Source organism: Vipera berus (assembly GCF_964194415.1).
Source record: "Vipera berus genome assembly, chromosome: 7".
Classification (NCBI taxonomy): Eukaryota; Metazoa; Chordata; class Lepidosauria; order Squamata; family Viperidae; genus Vipera; species Vipera berus.
In genome coordinates this window covers 13,350,070-13,371,245 of record NC_138209.1, presented here as the reverse complement: position 1 = coordinate 13,371,245, position 21,176 = coordinate 13,350,070, and the positions used below count along the sequence as shown (strand labels likewise).

Sequence of the window (21,176 nt, the reverse complement as noted above, 5' to 3'; positions counted from 1 at the left end):
TCTTCCAACAATATCTATTCCTTGGGTATATTTTAGATGCTTTGAGTTACTCCTCAAAATGTATCATAGGCTGCCCCTTAGAGCTAACTTTTATTTCCAGAGGTTTTCAACACCTACATGAAACTTCTGGCAAAAAATAATCCAGAAATCTGGTGTCTACCTTTAATTCTCTATGACATCTTCAGGATTTGGTGTCCTCGTGAATGCCTATCTGCAAAACCATAAGGAGTCTGCTCCGTTTCCAAACTAATGCATTTTATTAAAAGGCATAAACATGACTGAGCTCTTAATAAAGTGTTTTTATCTGGAAAACTGTTACCAGATTCCTGAATGACATGGCTCTCTTTTAACAACAACGGTGGTTTAGGTCAAAAGTTAACAACTTTATATCAAAAACTCTCTGACAAAAATAATATCCTATTGTATGAAGAGGAGGACACAGAGAAAGCCAAGTTACCAGAAGGAGAGGAAAAGAAAGGGGAATGTAAAAAGAAATTAAAAGAGTAGCCGTACATTTTGGAGTCTTGGTATCTAACCTGAATCCAACCCAGTAGCAAACATTTATGAGTGGTCTCTTACAAACTGATTTTGAATGAACCTTTATTGTCAAAGTGTAACCATGTATACATTGAGATTGGCTGAGCCTCCCTTCGTGCCCCCGCCACCCCCACCACAACTCACAGTGACAACAAACCCACCATCTAGAGCCTTGGTGGAGCAGTGGGCTGATGCCTCCTTAAGTAACACCAGCTGCCTGCAATTAGTGCAGGTTCGCATCCCACCAGGCTCAAGGTTGACTCAGCCTTCCATCCTTCTGAGGTAGGTAAAATGAGGACCCAGATTGTTGGGGGCAATAAGCTGACTTTGTAATAATGCCGCTTGGGGTGTGTGTGAAAGCCCTAACAAGCAGGCATATACATAGAATGAAGGCTACTGCTAAGCTTGTAAGCCGCCCTGAGTCTTCGGAGAAGGGCGGGATATAAATGTAATAAAAATAAATAAAATAAAAAAAATAAAAAATCTTGCCACACCACGTGAGCTAATTGCACAACACACCAGCCTTGCAAGTGATAGGTAAGATCCAACAGGAAAAAAGATCAAAGGTAATTGTTTCCTCATCCTTTTTTTAAGAAACACTTGTCTCTCACCATCAATGAAAGCTTTGCATAGATTACATGGCATCAGCAGAACCACAATATGTAATTTAAAAAGAAAATGAATAACTACTGTTGCCTGACTCCATTGTGGTTGGGAAGTCCTGTCTTGTCCTTGGAGCTGGGTGGGGGAATGTAAATTTTTAACCCATCAGCTATGGGGCTGAAGGCATTTCGCTTATAAGTAGATTGGCCAAGTCTTCCTTACTAGATCAGAAAATCTGCATTCCTAAAGGTTTCTTTGTTTGAAGCTGTTTTCCTATTTCCTTTTTCCTCCTCATGCCCCTTCCATCCTGTTGTGACTCAGGGTCAGCCTGTGGGGTCGGCAGTTGGGTCGGACGACACAGAGGAGGAGGGGGGTGTTGAAGACCTTGCTGAGGGGGTTGAAGATCTTGCTGATGAGAGCCCTCAGCCAGGCCCCTCCCACTTGGTCACCACGGAGACCCAGCTGTGTGAGCCTGACAGCGTGGATGAAGATGACCCACAGCTGGTCCTGTTCAAGGACGCCCGACGCAGGAGGCAGTCAATTAGGAGTAAACAGAGGAAGGCAATGGGGCTCCTTGGAAGGAGGCAGAGAGAAGCCACGCCCTGAACTCTATATAAGGGGAATGTGTGGGAGGGCTGGTTTGCTGAAGGCAACCGCTTGAATAGTTCCTGTTTCATAGCTCCTGTTTCATGGTTGGTGTCTGTTTTATGTTAATAAATTTGGCAGGCTTTATTCCAGCCTCTTGCCGTTTGTAAAGGGGTTGTCCCTGCCTTTTCTGCAGGGCCGGTAGCAGGCTGGTACAGAACACATCCAAAGAGAGCCTGAAGGAGTGTAAAGTGGATTTTGAACCTGTTATCTAGATGGAAGTTAGGAGTCTGACAAGGTCCAAGAACAGAGGTAATAAAGGCAGGATCGGGAATAATGGAAATATCAGGTTTTATCCTTAGGTAGTTTTTTGCCGAGCTAAGAATGGTTAGGGAATATTTTCATTGAGTAGCAGGAAAAGGTCCCATGAGAGATTTCATAAAAAGGATAAAGTGCCATTAAGGCGGCGGCTCCCAACTTTTTCTATGCCCCGCACCCCTTGCAAAAGTTCGAAAGAACAGCAACAAATTATGCTTATGTGCTATAATTTTGAAAACCCAAGTTTTGGAATATCGTCTCGCACCCCCGGTTGGGAACCCCAGCATTAAGGAGAAGAAAAAGGAAAAAATGATCTGTGTGACTCTATATCACCATTATGATTAGTTGTCGATATTAACGTTTTCTTCTCTCCGTTTAACTAATCCTGTTTTACAGACAGCTGCAATCTCTCCATTTTGTGCAAATAGGTTCTATTGTTGGTTTATTGGTTTGTTTGTTTGTTTGTATATCCCAGCTTTATTATTTTTAGAAATAACTCAGGGTGACGGACATATAGAACACCTTTCTCCTTCTGTTACAATTCCCTGGGTGAAAAAAACAGCTCCTTTTATTAATCCTAACTATATTACTGTTCAGCTTTACTCAACAGCTTCTACTCCTTCTAATTCAAAAATTATTCTGCAGCGATTCTGTATTTTTAATGGAAGAAGGAATGGAAAAATTGAATAATATTACCATGTATTTTATCATAAAATTCTCTGAATGTCAGAAGTGCTGAAAAGAAAAAGGATTGTTTGGAAGCACAACATGCTGATTGTGATAACCTTTAAAGAGCAGGTGTGTCTTTTCTTCTGCTTCATTTTGTAAGTGGATTTGCATAGGGTGGGGTTTTTTGCAAGACTTATTCTAAAGTCCTCCCTACAATCTGTCAATTGACATTTGTAGAAGAAAGCAAGAATGCATCCCATATTTCATTTCCTCTGGTTTTCAGTCTTTGCAATCTATTGCTATATTGAAGCTTTGGTGAAATGTTTTATTCCTGTGAAGAGGAAATCTGTGGCAGGTGAAATTGTCCTTATCACTGGAGCTGCAAGCGGCATCGGAAAATTAACAGCCTTTGAATTTGCCAAACATGGAAGCCGATTGGTTCTCTGGGACATAAACAAGGTACGACAATTATTTTACTTTGGAATTAGCAAATTAACAAGATAGAAAGAAGAGCGGGGGAACAGAAAGAAAAAAAAGCAAAAGCCTGACCAAGATTCCTGGAAATAAGATCTAAATATACTAAATATAAAGGGAACAGAAAATAAGACATCCTACTATTAAATACAGTACATTGTGTTGTTTAAGTGTTCTCTTCATTTTTTTTTGAGCAGTATATATCTGTGGGACAAGTTCCAATGGAAATATAGTATGCTTTCTGCTATCTTTGGAAAATAGTTCAGGAGCTTGTAGAAATAAGTGTGTGTAATTTGCAGAAATAGCATTTTATTTAAAGCTTTAAATAAATAAACAGCATAAAACATGTTTATCTAGTATTCAGGACAGTTTACTCTGTCTGAAATGGTATAGGATTTCCTGTTTGAGCTAGTTCCAACTCTGTTATTAGGTTACTGCATGCAATATAAGACTTTGGACCAGCTCGTCCAGTACTAATGCAACCTTCATTCTTATTCAGCAAAATTCCTGATTTTAATTCTTTACAAGAAATACAAGTCTGTCGTGTTGTGGCGTTTGTTTGTCAAGTGTCTTTTTTTTAAAAAAAGCAAATCAAGAATTTACATTCAGACATAAAGTGCACCCAAGCTCCTCCTCTCAGAAATTTCACAAGGCTGTGAAAATACTTTCCTTCGGACAGGCTTTTGAAGCACAGCAGTGACTGGAATGCTGCTGTTTGTTCTTATGTACGTTTGTAGGTTTCTGCATTGGGGGCGGGGGTTTTCTTATATTGTATTGTATGGATTGTTTTTATGTTCTACTGCTATAGGCAGCAATGAAAATGCTGCAAGTAAATGTATACACTGGAGATAGAATCTCTCACTCACAAACATATAGGTAGACCTTGAGATATGACTGGTCATTTAACGAGTGTTCAAAGTTACAACAGACTCCTCAAAAGCTACATATAACCCCATTTTAAAATTAGGGAAGGGAGAGAAGCGGGGGGGGGGGACTGCAGCACACACATACCCAATTCATCCTTACAACCAACCACTGCAGCACCCAGCCACCCACCCCGCAAGCCTGCTTAGCTATTTAAAGATGATTGGCTACATACAGGTGCTAACTTTATTATTTTAATGTCATCTTTTGGCAAATAAGTTCCAAATAAATGAGCAAAGAAAGTTTTTTCATACAACCACAGAATGTTTGCGCATATACTGTATATGTTTTTTCGCAAGATTACGTGTGTTTGTATAAATCATTTAAAGGCAAATTTTGTGGTCAGTTGCTTGTTTTTTTGTAGCTCTGAAAATGTTGTATAAAACGTGAAATACAAGATGGAAAATGTAGTTTACATATAAGTGGTTTGCTGGGAAGCAAATGGAGTCGAGATCATGTCTATAACTGTGCAATCAAAGACATCTTAATATTCTTTACTCTTTCTCCTGTAGACACCCCTATTTACACAATAGATATAAGACATAGGAGGAGAGCAGATAGAGGCTGAGTCAAAAGAGGAATCAGCCTGGGCTTCCGGTTTGCCACGCAGCCGCCATGGACGCCTGGAAGACGAGCTCAGTCTTCCTTGTCCAGTTTCGCATCTCTGGGGGGCCCTGGAAAGGGCCAAAAGTCACCCTGTAGGGGCAACCAGCAAGGAGGGACCTTTGCTAGATCGCGGGAGAGCAGTAGCTCTCTCACTAGAGCTGGCGCAACCCTCCAAACTGGCGAATGAAGGACCGGCCATAGTAATATGGCTCATCACTAGGCTGCAGACAGCCAAAGTCACACTTTCCATCAGGCAACTTCAAAGCAGCACAGAAGAGACTGGGTGAGATCTACCTCTCTTAAATCCTAATTCTCTTTTGTACCTGCATAAGCTGCTTAAGTACTTTCCCCCCCCCCCGTGTAGAGGGAAGGGGGATTTCAGCCCTCCCTCTAGAAAAAGTGGTGACTGACTACTCAGGGGAGTTTTAAAACATTGGAAAAAAATTAATTGGATCCCAATCGGAATTTTATTTCCTAAAATTTGTGGACTAAAAGGTTTTCTATTCTTTATTCTCTTTTTATTTTCACTGAAGATCTGGGTTTTTCTTTATAAAACAAAAGCAAAACTGAAAAGATTAAAATAACTTTGGGGCTCAGAGGACAGCTTCTAATGGTAGGAGCAACATCTTGTGGCTAAACTTGATATTTCAATTTGTTATTGTCTAAAAGAGACTTGGCTGACAGCCCAGAAAATAAATAAGACACCTGCAACCTTGGAACATTAGAAGCTCAGCTGTGCTCCTAAACCAGTGAAAAAAAACTTTTTTTAAAAAAAATCCCTGACTGTAAAACTTCTAGTCTGGCTCTAGCACACTATCATGGAAGAAAATCAGGAACAGATTTTTCTGATGGAGGAAGATCAGGAGCAAATTCTTTACATGTTAAAAGAATTTCTCCAAACTCTCATTATAGCTGGTGAAGAAATAAGAGGCTATAGAAAAAAAACAAGAAGGCAGTCTGGACTTGAAAACTCAAACTTTAATCACAACTAAAGAATTTCCTATACAGAACACAACAGAAAAGGTGGAACAATTAAATACTACAACAGAAGACTTGATTGCTCAACATACACAGATAAAGGAAAATCCAGGGGGGAAAAACAATATGAAGAAAAGAAAATATTTTCTATATAAACCAGAAGGAACCTGAGGTTCAAGAAGAACAGATGGAAAAGAAGACAAACAGTGCAAGACAACCATGTCGAGATGGAAAAACAAAGAGATGACCTCCTAGACTGGCTAGCCATCTCAAAAAAAATGTGACTGGATTGTATCTTCAATGTCAAATATAAAATATAATACAAGGAGATCTGTTTGATGACTCAAAAGCACAGACATGGTAGACGATTTGGCAAAGAATAAAGCTAGAATAAGACTGAAGAAAAATGGGATTTTGGTCTACTTATGAGAATTAAAATGGAATAGACTTAAATAGATAAGATGTGTACTTTGAATATGAACTGAGATAAAGGAAATTTTAGCTATTTAAAATTTAGAAGTATAAGTATTGATAATGAAATTTGAACACTGATTGGGTTAATAATGGTCATGTAAAGGTGATTAAGATATATATAAGCTAAAGAAAATTGAAGAATGTAATGTGTTTTTATGTAGCATTAAGAATGAAAATTATTAGCTTAAATACAAGATAATAGATACAAAAAGGAGGAGAGGAAGTATTAAATATTGAAATAAAAGAAATTTTGTTTACTAATTTAAGATATTTGATAATCATTAGAAAATAAAAATATTATATTGTATTATTAATTTGTCGATGTAAATGGCAAGAACATAAATAGATAAGACATGGCAGAAATCTGAACATCAGATTTCGTGAGGAATTGTGATAAAGGGAATTGGGGTCATTTATAATTTGGAAATGAACAATATTAAACGTTAAATCTAAATGTTAATGGTAAATCAAAATTGGGAAAAAGTCATTAGTTATCGATTGTCTAAAATATTGAGTGTTAATGTAAATAAGATATATATAAACTAAAAACTATTGATAAAATGTAAGAAAGTTGCTTTTATGTGATTATTAGAATAAAAATTGTGTTAATTCAAATATGATACAGTGTATATTAAGAGGAAAAGAGAGGAAATATTTACTGTATTAGGTTGAGACTTGTACCAATTATATTTGTATGTAATTGCATTATTGCAACTCAGTCGCCACGTTGCTTTTTGATTATGTAGTTGTAATATTAGAAAACCAATAATAATAATAAAAAAATAAAAAAGAGGAATCAGCCTGAAGTCATTATCTTCCCATAGAGCAGTGATGGTGAACCTTTTAGAAACCGAGTGCCCCAAACCCACCGTGCTCTGCCCCCACCCCACTCCCCTACAGGGCCACCCACCATCTCCATGGCCGGCCGCAACAGATTGCCCAGACAGCCAGCAGGCCATGGTGGCCAGGCCCTCTGTCCACGTCCCACAGCATCATCTGTGTGCAATAGGGCATGAGGGTGGAGTCTTGTCCCCAGTGCCCAGCTGCCATGTCCTTGGCTATGCTGCTCCATGCAGGCCACGCCCAGGGTGACTCTTCTCCAGAGGGGCTGCTGGTGAGGGGGCTGTGGGGGCAGGCGGGGCTGGGATGATGCTATGCATGCCCACAGAGTGGGCTCTGAGTGCCGCCTCTGGCACATGTGCCATAGGTTCACCACCACTGCCATAGAGGGTCTAAATTCCACCCCTCTTGAATTCTGTTAACTTTTATCTAGTGCCAATTTAGTGCTGACCGTTAGTTAACTAGATTCTTATGTATGGGCCAGACCAATAAATTAGCTTACCTGCAATTTAACATGTGGTCATACATTCTTTGCGCCCTGACATAAGACAACCTAAAACTAGTGGACAATCACATAAATTTGAGCCAAGAGTATGCAGCGGTACCCAAAAATGCCAAAGCAATTCTGGACTGCATTAATAGAGGGATAGACTCAAGATCACATGAAGTTCTAATAAGGTAAAGGTAAAGGTTCCCCCGCACATGCGTGCTAGTCGTTTCCGACTCTAGGGGCCGGTGCTCATCTCCGTTTCAAAGCTGAAGAGCCAGCGCTTGTCTGAGGACGTCTCTGTGGTCATGTGGCCAGCATGACTAGACGCCAAAGGCGCACAGAATGCTGTTACCTTCCCACCGTAGTGGTCCCTATTTTTCTACTTGCATTTTTACGTGCTTTCAAACTGCTAGATTGGCAGAAGCTGGGACGAGTAACAGGCGCTCACTCTGTTATGCGGCACTCAGGATTCGACCCGCCAAACTGCCGACCTTCTGATCGACAAGCTCAGAGAGTAGAAGAGGGGGAAGGAAGTAGGAAGGTTGGAGGGAAAGAGGAGGAGAAGTGGGGAGAAACGGGAGGGGAGTGGTGAGGGAAAGAGGAGAGGAGAGGAAGAAGAGGGAAGTAGGAAAGAAAGGAGAAAGGGAGAAAGAAAGTAGAGAAGAGGGAAGAGAGAGAAGGAGGGTGGATACAGTGAAAGGGGAAATGGACAAGCAGCACCCAAACTTATGTGTATGTATTTATGTATGGCGATATATTTGTTGACTTGTTTGTGGAAGAAATGGGGAAATAAAATTGAATATATATATATATTTTTGAAAAAGAATGCTTTGCTCAAGAAGCTTCTCACCTAGCTTGAGAGATTCCAAGATTGCAATCACACTTAAATGGGAAACAAATGATTTTATTGATGGTACTTTTATTACTGATCTCAAGGGATGAGCCAGTTCATTCCAGTAGAGGTTATTCAGGCCAGGCACATCTGCTGTGGAGACTTGGGATGAGTCTCAATGTTCCATATATTTGTATAGGATTTTATAGATGACCATACTAAGACTGCATGATCCTAAATCATCCTTCTATCTTACAGTCTCTATTTGCAAGACACAATGAATCCCCTGATGAAAACTGAACATGCATAGTGGCCAACTAGTTCCGACTACTCACGGGACAGAGTAAAATGGAGATGGCTCTACCATTGATTCAGTTAACAGTCCAGTCCACGTAGAAGGAAGCATCCTTTTAGAGAAGCCAATCCATGACCGTTCAGAATATCTATATTGGTTTGGTTAGACATGAACTTTAAATTCTGGAACTATGATCGTGCTCACATTGTAGTAACCTTTTCCCCAGTAATATTTTGTTGGCAGAAGTGAACGATATTTATCCTTTCTACTGTTTGTAGACTGGCATAGAGGAAACAGCTGAAGAATGCAGAAAGCTGGGAGTCGAAGCATATCCTTATGTGGTGGACTGCAGTTTGAGAGAGGAAATCTATGGTGCGGCTAAGAAAGTGAGAATTCTGTAGAGTAAATGAGTGTGTTGTTTCCCTGTTTTTTATAAAGTTTTGGAAAACCAGCTTTAAAAAAAAAGATTATCACATTCTAATGAGCTTAGAAACTATTTCTCCCTATTCAGTATGATATAGTTATTGTGGAACAAATAATTAATTATTGTTGTGTAACAATTCATATACTGACATATTAATATAATATTTTGTACAGATGGGTACAAAATTCCATGTGTGTTGTATGAATGAAGAGTTCCAAAACTGGCTAGATTTGCTGTCCACAGTGTGGAGAGTGGGATTGCCATTGTGCCTGAAAACACTTCCCATGACCCTCACCACCTGCCTTACGAATTCTTTTAATTAAAAAGAAAATAGTCATGCTGCAAAGTAAAATGCCAGCCTCGAGCATAAGCTTTACTTTGAGGAAGGCTTCTTGGCCCTGGTTGTGCCCATAAAGTGTCTTAGAAGATGAAGATCTCAAAGATGCTTTTTCAAAAGGCAACTGGACTTTGTTCTTCCTTGAAGACGTTTCACTTCTCATCCAAGAAGATTCTTCTGTTCTCTTTTTGGATGAGAAGCGAAACATCTTCAAGGAAGAACAAAGAAAGTCCAGTTGCCTTTTGAAAAATCACCTTTGGGACAACCATGACCTGGATAACTGAGAATCTCCATAGACAAACGAATGCACAGATGCTACCAAGGACTGCCTTTCAAAGTACACCCCTTTGTCCCAAACAAGAACAAAGTTAAGGGGAAATTGGGAACTTGAAGGCCCTTAATCCTTTTGTGAGGCTGTTCTTAAAATTTCAAGCAGGACTAACAATCTCCAAAAGTTGGTAAAAAACCAGAAATATTGGTATTACGAAAAATATAATAAATATTTTTATTTATAAATAGACTTATCAATATATATCAATATGAGCTACGATTATTGTGACTACTTCAAATTGTGGCGCTGAACAAATGGTGGTTACAGCTGGTCCTTGGAGTTCCTGATCTCCCAGCAACTCCTTGATCATGGGATCATTATGCGCTTATAACACATGTGGCATTTGCACTTATAGCCAGTTGCCAAGCACCCCATGATCCTGTGATTGCCATTTCCAACCTTCCCTGCCAGCTTCTTCAGAAAGTCAGCGGGGAAACTGGCAGGCAAGATCACTATTTGCTGGGGTAAGTCTCCCCTACATATGCGCCCTCCTCCAGGCCCTCTGCACTTTCACAATGCTGGCCACTGTGCACTCCCACATACCTTCATAAACCTTCCGCAACCCATTCTGTGCCTCTTGCACACCCTCCTCAACTCTTGCTCTGGACCCCTGTGAACCCCTTCAATCCCTCTGTCACCCGGAAACAGCTTCTTAACTGTCTGCAGGCCTGGGACTTGCAACTTCCTGCTGTTTTCCCAACTAACTTTGGCTGTGGGAAGCAGGCAGGAAGAAAGTTCCCTCACTTAACAACTATGGGATTCAGTTCACGAAGGAAACCAGCACTGCAGAGACTGCCATCATTAAGCAATGGGGTTGCACTTTATAACCATATGGCTTAGCGATGGAAATTCCACTTCCAATTGCCCTTGTAAGTTAAGGACCAGCCATGGGATGAGTCCGCATCATGTAGATATTTTTGCAGCTAAATTTTCCCCTAGTTATCTCACCCGTTGCTTCTTGAAGAAAGAAATGGAACATTTATTTATTGGTTAGTTGTTTGCCGCCCATCTCACCTAGAAATGCTCCTGTGTTTGCTTTTCAGGGTCACATTTTTGTCAGTGACATCCAGTGAATACTTGCTTGTTAATTTGAAGTGTACAACTCTGGCCAGTAGCCAACAAAATTTTAAAACAAAAACAAAGCGCTTCGGTTTTACCAAAATAGCCTCTTCGTAGAATCATTGTATGTATATATGGGTTGATTACGTCAATTGCCTTCTAAATCAGCCTTACATGACTATCCCAATACGTCAAGACTTCAGCTTCCAAAATTCTAGTGCTAACATACTGAAATACAGCACATCTGTAGAACGCCAAGCCTGATCTAGAATTTGTAAATGTGCACTTTTCTTTTAAAATGTTCAGGCTTTACTGTGCCTTTCAGTCTGTACAAAGATCTATACAGCAGCATAGGAAGAAAACTAAGTTTAACCAGTGCAAAGTTTAATAATTTCTGTTTCTTAACTTTAAAGGTTGAAAAAGATGTTGGAGATGTTACTATTTTAATTAATAATGCCGGTATGGTAGTAACAGGAGACCTGCTTTCCACCCAAGACACGCATATACAAAAAATATATGAAATCAACATTCTAGCTCATTACTGGGTAGGTATCCTTAAGAACTTAAATTTTAACTATTCAATTAATATTGGGGATACAGTGCTTAAGCTTAATTGAGCTTACAGGACCTTAAAGCACAATCCTAACTTAAAATGTCATTGGGGAAGGTTAGAATGCAGTTAGCACCGTTTTCTGCTAACTGCTTCTGGATTTCGTTCAACCCTAGATTTGGACAAATGAAAATTCCTTATTTGACTTGAACTTTTCAGCCAATTAAGAGTGGGCTGTCTATATCAGCTAGTGTACAATTGAAATCTGAGCATTCGCATATAGTTGTTTTGAAAAGCAATAAGGAAAAGCATAAGGAAGTATTTGATTTTTATCTGAAGTCGAAAGCTACAATTAACAATTTTGGAACAAGAAAGATATAAAGCCAAGTTGAGACTGTTCTTTAATCTCCTGGTTTTCATTTCCTCAGATATATTAACCACTGTTTTCCTAGTTTGGCCATGATAGAAAAGTGAGGTTAACTAGAGAAACTTTAAGAAATTTAAGACATACAAATTTCTTCATTTCAAAAAAAAACACCATGCAAAATGCCTGCATATCAGAACCATGACTTGTTTATATTATGAATATTACATTAAGATATGGTAGCCCAAATAGTAACAATACTTACTTGTTTTAAAAGTGTATACAGTATACTGTTCACTCCCATAAGGGATTCTGCACATATATTTTGCAAATATAATTAAAAAAAATATTAAATCTTTCTCCCAGAACTCTCAGGCAAACTTTTTTAAAAAAATTCTCTAAAAAGTCTCAGTAAAAACTGCCTTTAGTTGCATATAACAAACAGGCCTTTTTAACAGTAATTTCCTCCATGAAAGTCTCGTAGTGTTATGCATGTCTATAATGGGATTAACAAATGGACTCCTTAAAGATCTAAGTATATGAGGGAGCACGTGTAGGCATAACAAATAATTTGGGTTCAAGTCACATAAAGGTTTATACACCCTAATGCAGACTAGGGCATTTTACAGCCCCTGAGCCACATACAACCCTTTGGCTGTCCCTGTCCAGCCAGCATGAGGTCAATCAGAAATTAGAAAACAAATATAAATAACTGTACGCCATGCATGCAATACTGCATATTTCAGCATCGCTGCACCATAATACCTCTTGAAGGCCTGTTCATCCTCTGTATTACCAGACTTTGCTGTATCCAGTCTCTTATTGAGGGCTGTCTCAAAGATCCCAGTCTACTATTCTAACCTTGAGATTATTATGGTGGCTTTACTGCTGTTGGAAAGATAGGATCTGTGCAAAAAAACGAGTCTGAACTTGGACCGGAGAAGACCTAATATAACTAAACCTCAAAGCCAGATCATCCCAGCTAAATTATTCTTAAAGAAATAGCATGTGACTGAGGCTAAATATTTCCTATCATTAATAAAGGAGAATATTTGCAGCTCAAGGTTGAAATGAGGGGTTCTTGATGCTCTCTGAGCTTGGTTGTTTTCTCACAGATATTTCATTACCCAAACGGTAATATCGTCAGTGCTAGTCAGTCCTATTACTGCATATGAAAAAATAATTTATTTTAAGAAAGTTAATTCGTATGTAATTATCAGTGCTCCTGTATCACATTCACCATGGTACGCATAACACTATTATGTTCACCAGTGCTTCCAGTGATTATTGAAGAGGGAGAAATTATTTCATTATAAATAACTTGCATTTAAATTATTCAATTTAAGAAGGTGTGTGTTTCTGAATGAAAAATACAGAAATGTAAGCATCTGGCAATGTGGGGTGTTGTATTTTTTCTTTTTTCTTTTTGGTCACATGTGGAATCTTAATTGCAGACAATAAAAGCTTTCCTGCCAGCTATGATGAAAAATAACCATGGTCATATTGTCACTGTTGCATCAGCTGGTGGGCTTATGCCAATTCCTTTTCTGGTGCCTTATTGGTATGTATGAGAGGTTTGTTTTTTTCTATCGAAATCAAAAGGTAGTAGAGCTCAATTGTGGTCTTAGGTTGAGGACTATCTGTACAGCCCACCCTGCTCTTCCCAAAGTTTATTTGAGTGTAGGGATTTTTTATTAAAAACTTTTAAAATACATTTTTGAACATAAACCCCATCCCCCCCTACCTCTACCCCTAACCCATACCCTAACCCACCCAATACCCCTACCTCCCCCAGCCCCCCCCCCCAACTTCCCAAAGCAGAATACAGGGTATTATTTTCACAATCTTAATGTAAAATATACTAACTAACTATAATTACACTTTAAATCCAGTCGCGCTTTAACTCTCCTTAAACATCATAATATATCTCCATTACAAATATTCTTCACATATTCCAAATTCTACCATTTCTATCTGATTCAAAACTTTCAAAATCCATTCTTCTATAATAAACAAATCAGCCTTCTTCCAATATCTTAAAGATCTTACATATTCCACTAAATTACTTTAACTTTTAAAATTGTAATCTTTTACAATTCAACCATACATAATAATACATTGCATCATCACAACCACATCTTCAACATTTAGACTAACAATTTAAATACATACATACTAATTTTTAAGATGTACTGTAAATACCATCCCCAAATATCCACCATTATTAGATCTTGATTATGCTGCAATCTTTAACAAGTTCCATTTCTAAATCTTATTTCTATCAAAGTCCTCCATTAATCTCTATTATTATTATTATTATTATTATTATTATTATTATTATTAATCAGATCCAGCAGGAGCGGATTCAGCGTCTTGTTCTGCTAAAGCAGAAGAGTCCTTCGTCTGGAGCATTTCCAGGCTTCGGGGGGGCTCTCACCCTTCATGCCCCAGAACAAATGTTCTGGGGCTCTAGGGGAGCTCTACCCCTACCTGGAAGCTCCCTCTCCCCTCTTTGCCCAAGGAGAAGGGTTTTCGAGTGGCGGAACAGCTGTTCGTTGGCTATTCCACCGCTTCAACGGGATCAAAGGGCTAGCGGTCAAATCCGACCGTCCTCGCCACTGAAGCGCCACCCGGAAGTCTCCAAGTGTAGGGAATTTTTTAAAATCAATTAGGATTTGATTAAGAATGTCTGTTGAATCTATTTTAGTTTTCCCGCTTAATGAGAACGTCTAGCATTTGTTTTTCTTTTGAAAATAATCTCAGGAGACTCATTGAAATATTTAGTTTATGTACAAATGCACGGGGTGACTATTTCAACAGAGACCCAAAATCTATCATTCTCAATTCAAATTTACAACCAACATCGTGAGAAACCTGCCCAAACTCCAACTTTATTTCTTAGCCGATTCAGTTTGCACCAGACTACTTTTCCCCCACAGACACACACTTTTGCTTCTTTCTTAATCAGCTTCCACATCCAGTTTCAAAGGAGGAAATAAAAACAATGAGTAACATCTGCCTATAATCTTTATGGACCATTTTAGTGTCCATAACAATAGTTCACTAGCCTTTTTCTGTTAATGTTAGGAGTCATTCATATTAGAAACTGAAGGCTGGAGACTCCTTGGTGCCCTCTGAGCTTGGTTGTTTTCTTGCAGGTTTTATTATCCAGGCAATCATTTGTCTGAAACAGTATAGGGTTTCCTGTCTGAGCAGGTGGTTGGACTAGAAGACCTCCAAGGTCCTATTCTATTCTATTCTATTCTATTCTATTCTATTCTATTCTATTCTATTCTATTCTATTCTATTCTATTCTATTCTATTCTATTCTATTCCATATTTTCTATTCTATTCTATTCTACTCTACTCTACTCTACTCTACTCTACTCTGCTCTGCTCTGCTCTGCTCCCATTCCATTCCATTCCAACCCATTCAATTCCATTCCATTCCATATTTTCTATTCTATTCTATTCTACTCTGTTCTGTTCTATTCTTGTTCTATAATGAAAGCTAGGTAACATCTTCAGTGCTAGAAGTGGAATTTGCTCTCTGTTTATGCAGGTAGTCTTCAGCTTGCAACTGATTGCTTAGCAACTGTTTGAAGTATGAAGGGACCTCCCCCAGGCTGCTTATGACCCAGATTTGAAATCCCGATGCTCCCCTTCGTAGTAATGAGGTTGCATTTTGGATGTTCAGCAACTGGCTCATATTTTCACATATTGACATCTTGTTGTTATTTGATGTTATGATTTACAACATTTTTTTGCCAAAACCCAGCATTTATTCTCTGTTTTCTCAAAAAAAAACCTATTGCAAACAATGGGTTTGTTTAATGTCTTCTGTGTTTGCTTAATGACTGCTACAAAAAGGAGGAACAAGTTAAACAATGATAATATGGGCAAAAATGTTGGACATACTATAGAGCTTGAAGAATGGGAAAAGTTATGGGACAGAAATATTAGATTAACCAAAGCTGTACCATATAAAGAAAATTTTTATAAAACGTTTTATAGATGGCACATGACATCAGTGAGACTAGCCAAAATGTTTAAAAATACTTCAAATGTCTGTTGGAAATGTAACCAAAGACCAGGTACTTATTATCATATATGGTGGTCATATCCTAAAGCAAAAAGGTTTTGGCTTAAGATACATCTATGGTTGAAGAAGATGATTAAAAAACAAATAGAATTTAAATCAGAATTGTTTTTGTTAGGAATGATAGGCCCCAACTATGACAAGGAGAGTGGATACTTAAAGTTACATGTATTGACAGCAGCGAGAATTATGTATGCCCAATATTGGAAAAATGAAAAGTTACCGACTGAAGAAGTATTAATCAAGAAAATATTGGATTGTGCAGAAATGGATAGATTAACTTTAGAGATTAAAGAGTAAGAACTTTCAGTTTACTATAGAACTTGGAACAAATTTTATCAATAGCTAGATAAGCGAGTTAGAGAGAAAGGAATGTGATATGCAATTTTGAATTTATTTGAGTAAGAAAAATACTATACATTGAAAACCTAGTATTATTTATGATAATCTATTATACCTGCTATCATTGTTATCATTAGCTTTACTACTTTTATTTATTTATATTTACCCAGACAAATATGCTGTTTGCCAAATATTGAATGTTATTGGGGGAAAACCCAAACCTCACCCGAAACCTTTCCTGTACCCTATCTCAAATTCCCATCCCATTACCCCCCTCTTTAACCCTATAAAAACTAATAAAAAAAATTCAAAAAAGAAAAAAAAGGTTATGAAATCAGATGTGATCACATGATGACCCATTTAACAACCAGCACAGTTAAGACTAATTCCAGGCTCAGTAATGGTTGTAAGTTGAGGACTACCTGTATACAATTGCTTATAAACAGAATGATAAAGTATAAAACTACAAAACATAAATAAACCTGCAAACAATAAACCTATAAACAAAGTAGATTATAAGCAGAGATTAAACCCCACACCCTTCTAGCACTGAAGATATTACTTAGCTGGGTAAGGAAACATCTTCAGGAAAATAGCCAAGCTTGGAGAGCACCAAGGACTCCACGGTTCAACCCGAAGCTACATATATTTTCTTTTATCACTGAAGTTGAGAGGAGAGGAGAAAGGCTCGTGAGAAGAGAAAACTATCAGACCAGAGTTGCATAAAATTCTAGTCAATATTACGTTGCTTCACTTTGTAAGCTTGTTTATAAGCCTCTTGAGGGGCTTACAGGACTGAATGATGATACATTCACACCCTGCATATCAGACTTCCATGGACATTAAAGCTCCACCTTGCATGGGGCCAGGTTATTTGAGGGACTGCCTTACCCCAATGACATCCCCCCATCCCATCAGGGCCAGCAGGAAGGGAAGCACGTTGTTGGTCCCTGAAGCCACCATTGGTGGGGGACCCACTTTTTGGAATCTCCTTTCCCCTGAGGTGAGGTTGGCCCCAATTCCGTTGCTCATCTGGAAAAGCCTCAACATTGTGGGCCTAGGAATCCTATGGGAAAGTGGAGCTCATGAAGGGCCTGTATAGGTTTGATTGCATTCTTTCCTGTCTTTTTGTTGTTACTGTTTTTAATTGGTTTCAACTCTTTTTAATGGAAGAAATAAAATTCTTTTCTCCCTTAATTCTCCTCTCCTGTTTAGCTCAAGCAAGTTTGCCGCTTTAGGGTTTCACAAAGGCTTGACCAAAGAATTATCTGCTTTGGGGAAAGATGGGATCAAGACAACCTGCTTGTGTCCATTTTTTGTAGACACGGGGTTTCTGAAAAACCCACAGTCAAGGTAAGAGGCAAGGTGGGTCTAGTTAGCATAAAACAGTTTCACAACCTTGGCAACTTTAAGACATATGGACTTCAACTTCAACATGTCGGCTGTGGAATTCTGGGAGTTGAGATCCAGCTGTTAGATATTCGGTTCGGTGAGACATTGATGAGGCAGGATGGTGAAACAGCAATCCGTTTATTCAGTAACAACAGAAGCAGCCCCAAACGCTGCTCAGCTTCTATTTATCCGGCCTGCCGCTAGTCAGCAGCCAATGAGATTAAACAGTAACTTTCCACCTTAAAATGCAAAGTAACAACTCCGGAGACAAGCTGTCTGGAGTTTTAACTGTAATGGCTGTTAACCGTTGCACTCAGTTTTACAAGCAACTTATCTCAATACATAACACCCCTTCCCCCTAGATGGTGCAATTCTTAAGTAATAAGTCGGTGGCCTCCGTGGTCGCTCTGAGCATCTCGGAGTTGCTGAAAGATTCCGGTCTACCAGCTCGCCTGCTAGGCTAGGTAGACCAGGTTTTTGAGATCCGATTATCTCAGATCGACCCGAGTGCCTTTGGCTGGCCTGTCCCAGTAGATCCGAGCCAAAGTCCATTTGTGGTACAGTCTCTGCTGGGCTTGAAATCGGGGCCAGTTGCCGGTCCTGCTCAGTGGGTGCAGCCTGTGCATTCGGGTTTGAATTGCTTACCGCTAGGCCGCCTTCTCCATAGCTGGGAGTCTGATCGGTGAATGCAGATTCTGCTGTCGGGCCATTGTCGAGTCACCCCCGGGGTTGGCTATTACTGAAGCCTTGCACCAGCAGTTGGTTTCCTAGCCATGGGAAAGAGTAGCTGGGTCAAACCCTGAACTTTCCCCCCACCATGCCCAGAAGATTCTTCTTTCCATCTTCCAACTTGATTTTTCTGCACTATGTAGGCAAATTTCTGAACCAGACTCTGGACTACCATTCTCCTTCACACACATACCCCAGCCCCAATTTCCACCACCACCCCCTCTTTTGTATAAATGCTTCCAAGGCCAAAAATATTTCTACAAACAAAAATAAGTTATTAGGGCAGCTACAAAAGAGGAACTGGTGTTCATGCACCTTTAAGGCCATGGGTTTGTCACCGAGCAGATAGAATCAGTGTCACTGATAACTGTAGTCCACAAGACCCAGCAGTCACTTCTTTTAAAATGAAGTGAATTAGTAGCTCACTATTAATAATGTCAACAATTACAATTCTAGAATATTGCCTATTCTGACACCTGAGGGAGTTGCAAGGAGGCTCATGGATGGGATACTCTGCAATCAAAACAAGATTCTTATTCCATTCTCCGTTACAATAACCCCTTGGATGGAAACGTATGTATGCAGGGTGCTTAAGGGCTGAATTTCTACGCTGACAATTAGAACTAAAATACATGTTGTGGCATATCAAAAAATAAGCAGTGAAATCAAGGTCTTGCATTGAAGCAGGTTTTGAGACTTTTGTTTAATGTTACTCTATTTTTTTCCCCAGAATTCTTCCTGAACGTGCTTTGGTGGCTTTCGAAAAGATTTTGGATATCAGTTTTGATGTGAAAAAACAAGAATGACTCAAAGCATCAAATCTACCCAAACTTTCCAAATTTTAGGTTATGTGAAATCACATTTCTAATATCATTGTTTTATACTTCTTACGTAACCTGCAAAAAGGAATTCCAACCACTATTCTTCACAAATCTATATTAAAATATTTTTTTCAAGTACTAGTATAACACTCTGATGAGTTTATTTCTTCCTAACATATAAAGAAGACATAAACATAACTTCAAACCCACTGATTTCAAAGTACTTTCTTAGACAAAATTGATCTCCACATTTTGTGTGATCTGGCTTCATTTTTGTTTTACTTATTTGATCTCATGAGTGTTTAAGGAAATTAACTGGCCCAGTATCTCAGAAGAAGTGACTTCCAGGTTGGGAGCAACGTGTTGAATTGTTAGGAATAGAAAACCCTCTGAAGAAAAGCTAAACTGGAAAGGCAGGCAGGAAACAATATGGAAGCAAGACATACAAATATTGGCCTGAATACCAGATAGCTGTGCCATCATCATGAAAATATGTCCTTCTATACTAATGTCTGGAGGCTGTGAGGGTCTAGGTGGGAGAGGACAGTGCAAATTGAATCCAAGTAAGACTGAGTTGCTGTTTATATACTGAGGTTCTCCTTTGGTGCCATTATGACCCCTAGATGGACAGGTACTATACATCCAGGAGCAACTTGATGATTTGGGAGTTCTTCTGGACATGTAGCTTCTTAAACAGAAGATGGAGGCTGTGGCTGGTGGGTTCTTTGCCTAGCTTTGGCTGGTGCACCAATTGTGGCCTTACCCAGTACAAGAGGATTGATAAATTCATCCATTTATCACCACCAGAACTGACTACTGCAATACACTTTACTTAAGACAGCTTAAAGGTTCACCTGCAAATTAGTAATACAATTAGTTGAGATCACAACTTGTTCCCATCATTAAGGAGCATAATTACACCTACAGGTTTGTAGAGTCGCTCTGAGAATGAGATGAACAATCTCTGATAAATGAATTAAATAAATATTGCAGACTCACCGCTAGTAACCACATCAGTTCCAAGTGCAAAATGCTATCTTGAGTTTTATTACTCAGCCAGGCAATGAAGCATGTTCAGAAAAACAACCAAGTTCAGAGAACACCAAAAAGCCAACCATTTGTAAATAGTCAATCCTCAGCAGGCTCTGGCATGAATAACTCATATCTTTCACCACCCAGAGAATTGTTGTGTATGTCCCTGGATAATTATTTTCACAGCAGTAATTAAGTAAGGTTGTAGTAAGAGTGGCTTATTGAATCAAATCCCAGTTGTTTTATAAAACTTGAAACCCAAAGTAAACAAATGTTCTCTTTTAGCACTATGTATGGCCCCACCCTGAGGTCACCCTCACTTCTTCAGCCCTCTCCCTGCTTAAGATTTGACACAGCCATTATGATTTGACAGGCCCAATCCTCTGGTTCTAGGCTTCCGTCTTCTTCTTGTTCCCAATGGATGAATCAAACAATTCGTTAATATCTAGCAATATAAAGACAGTATTTTCCCTCCTAGCTGATAAAATCTTATCTCAGCTTCAAGGTAGACAAACCCTTTGGCACCTGGGAATTAGATGAATTAATGTGAGGAGATAGAGGAGGACTTTAATTTATGAGGGAAGAGGTTACACAGCTCAGGAGATGTTTGAAAGTAACTCTGGCTTAATTAACCTCTTGGGAATTTATTCTTAAAAGATTTCAAGACTTTTGTTATTACATCCTCATGTTACATATATTTATCTGAAATGTGTGATTCTCCTATCTTTGGTTAGCCAGCTAAACAGCCTTGACAAATAGGGTGTGGCCAAACAGAGGAGTATTTAAGGAATATTGGGAGTCCTTGTCATTCCCATTTCCCTTGGTCACTAATCGTTGTTTGTGGCAGCCATTTTACTCCAGCATTTGGCTCCTCTGTTCATTTTCCTAAATTCTTTCCATATTAAGTTCCACCCATCCTACTTTTGTTACCAGCCTTTCTCCAAGCTTGCAACAAGGTAGAAGAGAGCAGAGCAGAAGTCCATTATTTATCTTGGGAGGGGAAGCAAATCTATTAATTCCCTATTAATGGAGATTCTTCAGAGATGAGGAATTATAACCAACCAACAGCAA

General features: G+C 39.0%; 1 protein-coding gene across 1 annotated transcript; it reads left to right on the top strand.

Annotated features, from left to right (window-relative positions):
* Positions 1-2,954: 2,954 nt before the first annotated feature.
* On the top strand, positions 2,955-19,209 carry LOC308671126 (estradiol 17-beta-dehydrogenase 11-like). Its single transcript, XM_081333164.1, has 7 exons — positions 2,955-3,171; positions 8,904-9,011; positions 11,190-11,321; positions 13,145-13,251; positions 17,347-17,484; positions 18,709-18,825; positions 18,983-19,209. The coding sequence occupies exons 1-7, from the start codon at positions 2,962-2,964 to the stop codon at positions 19,056-19,058; spliced, it is 888 nt and encodes a 295-aa protein (XP_081189290.1). The 5' UTR covers positions 2,955-2,961; the 3' UTR covers positions 19,059-19,209.
* Positions 19,210-21,176: the final 1,967 nt, after the last annotated feature.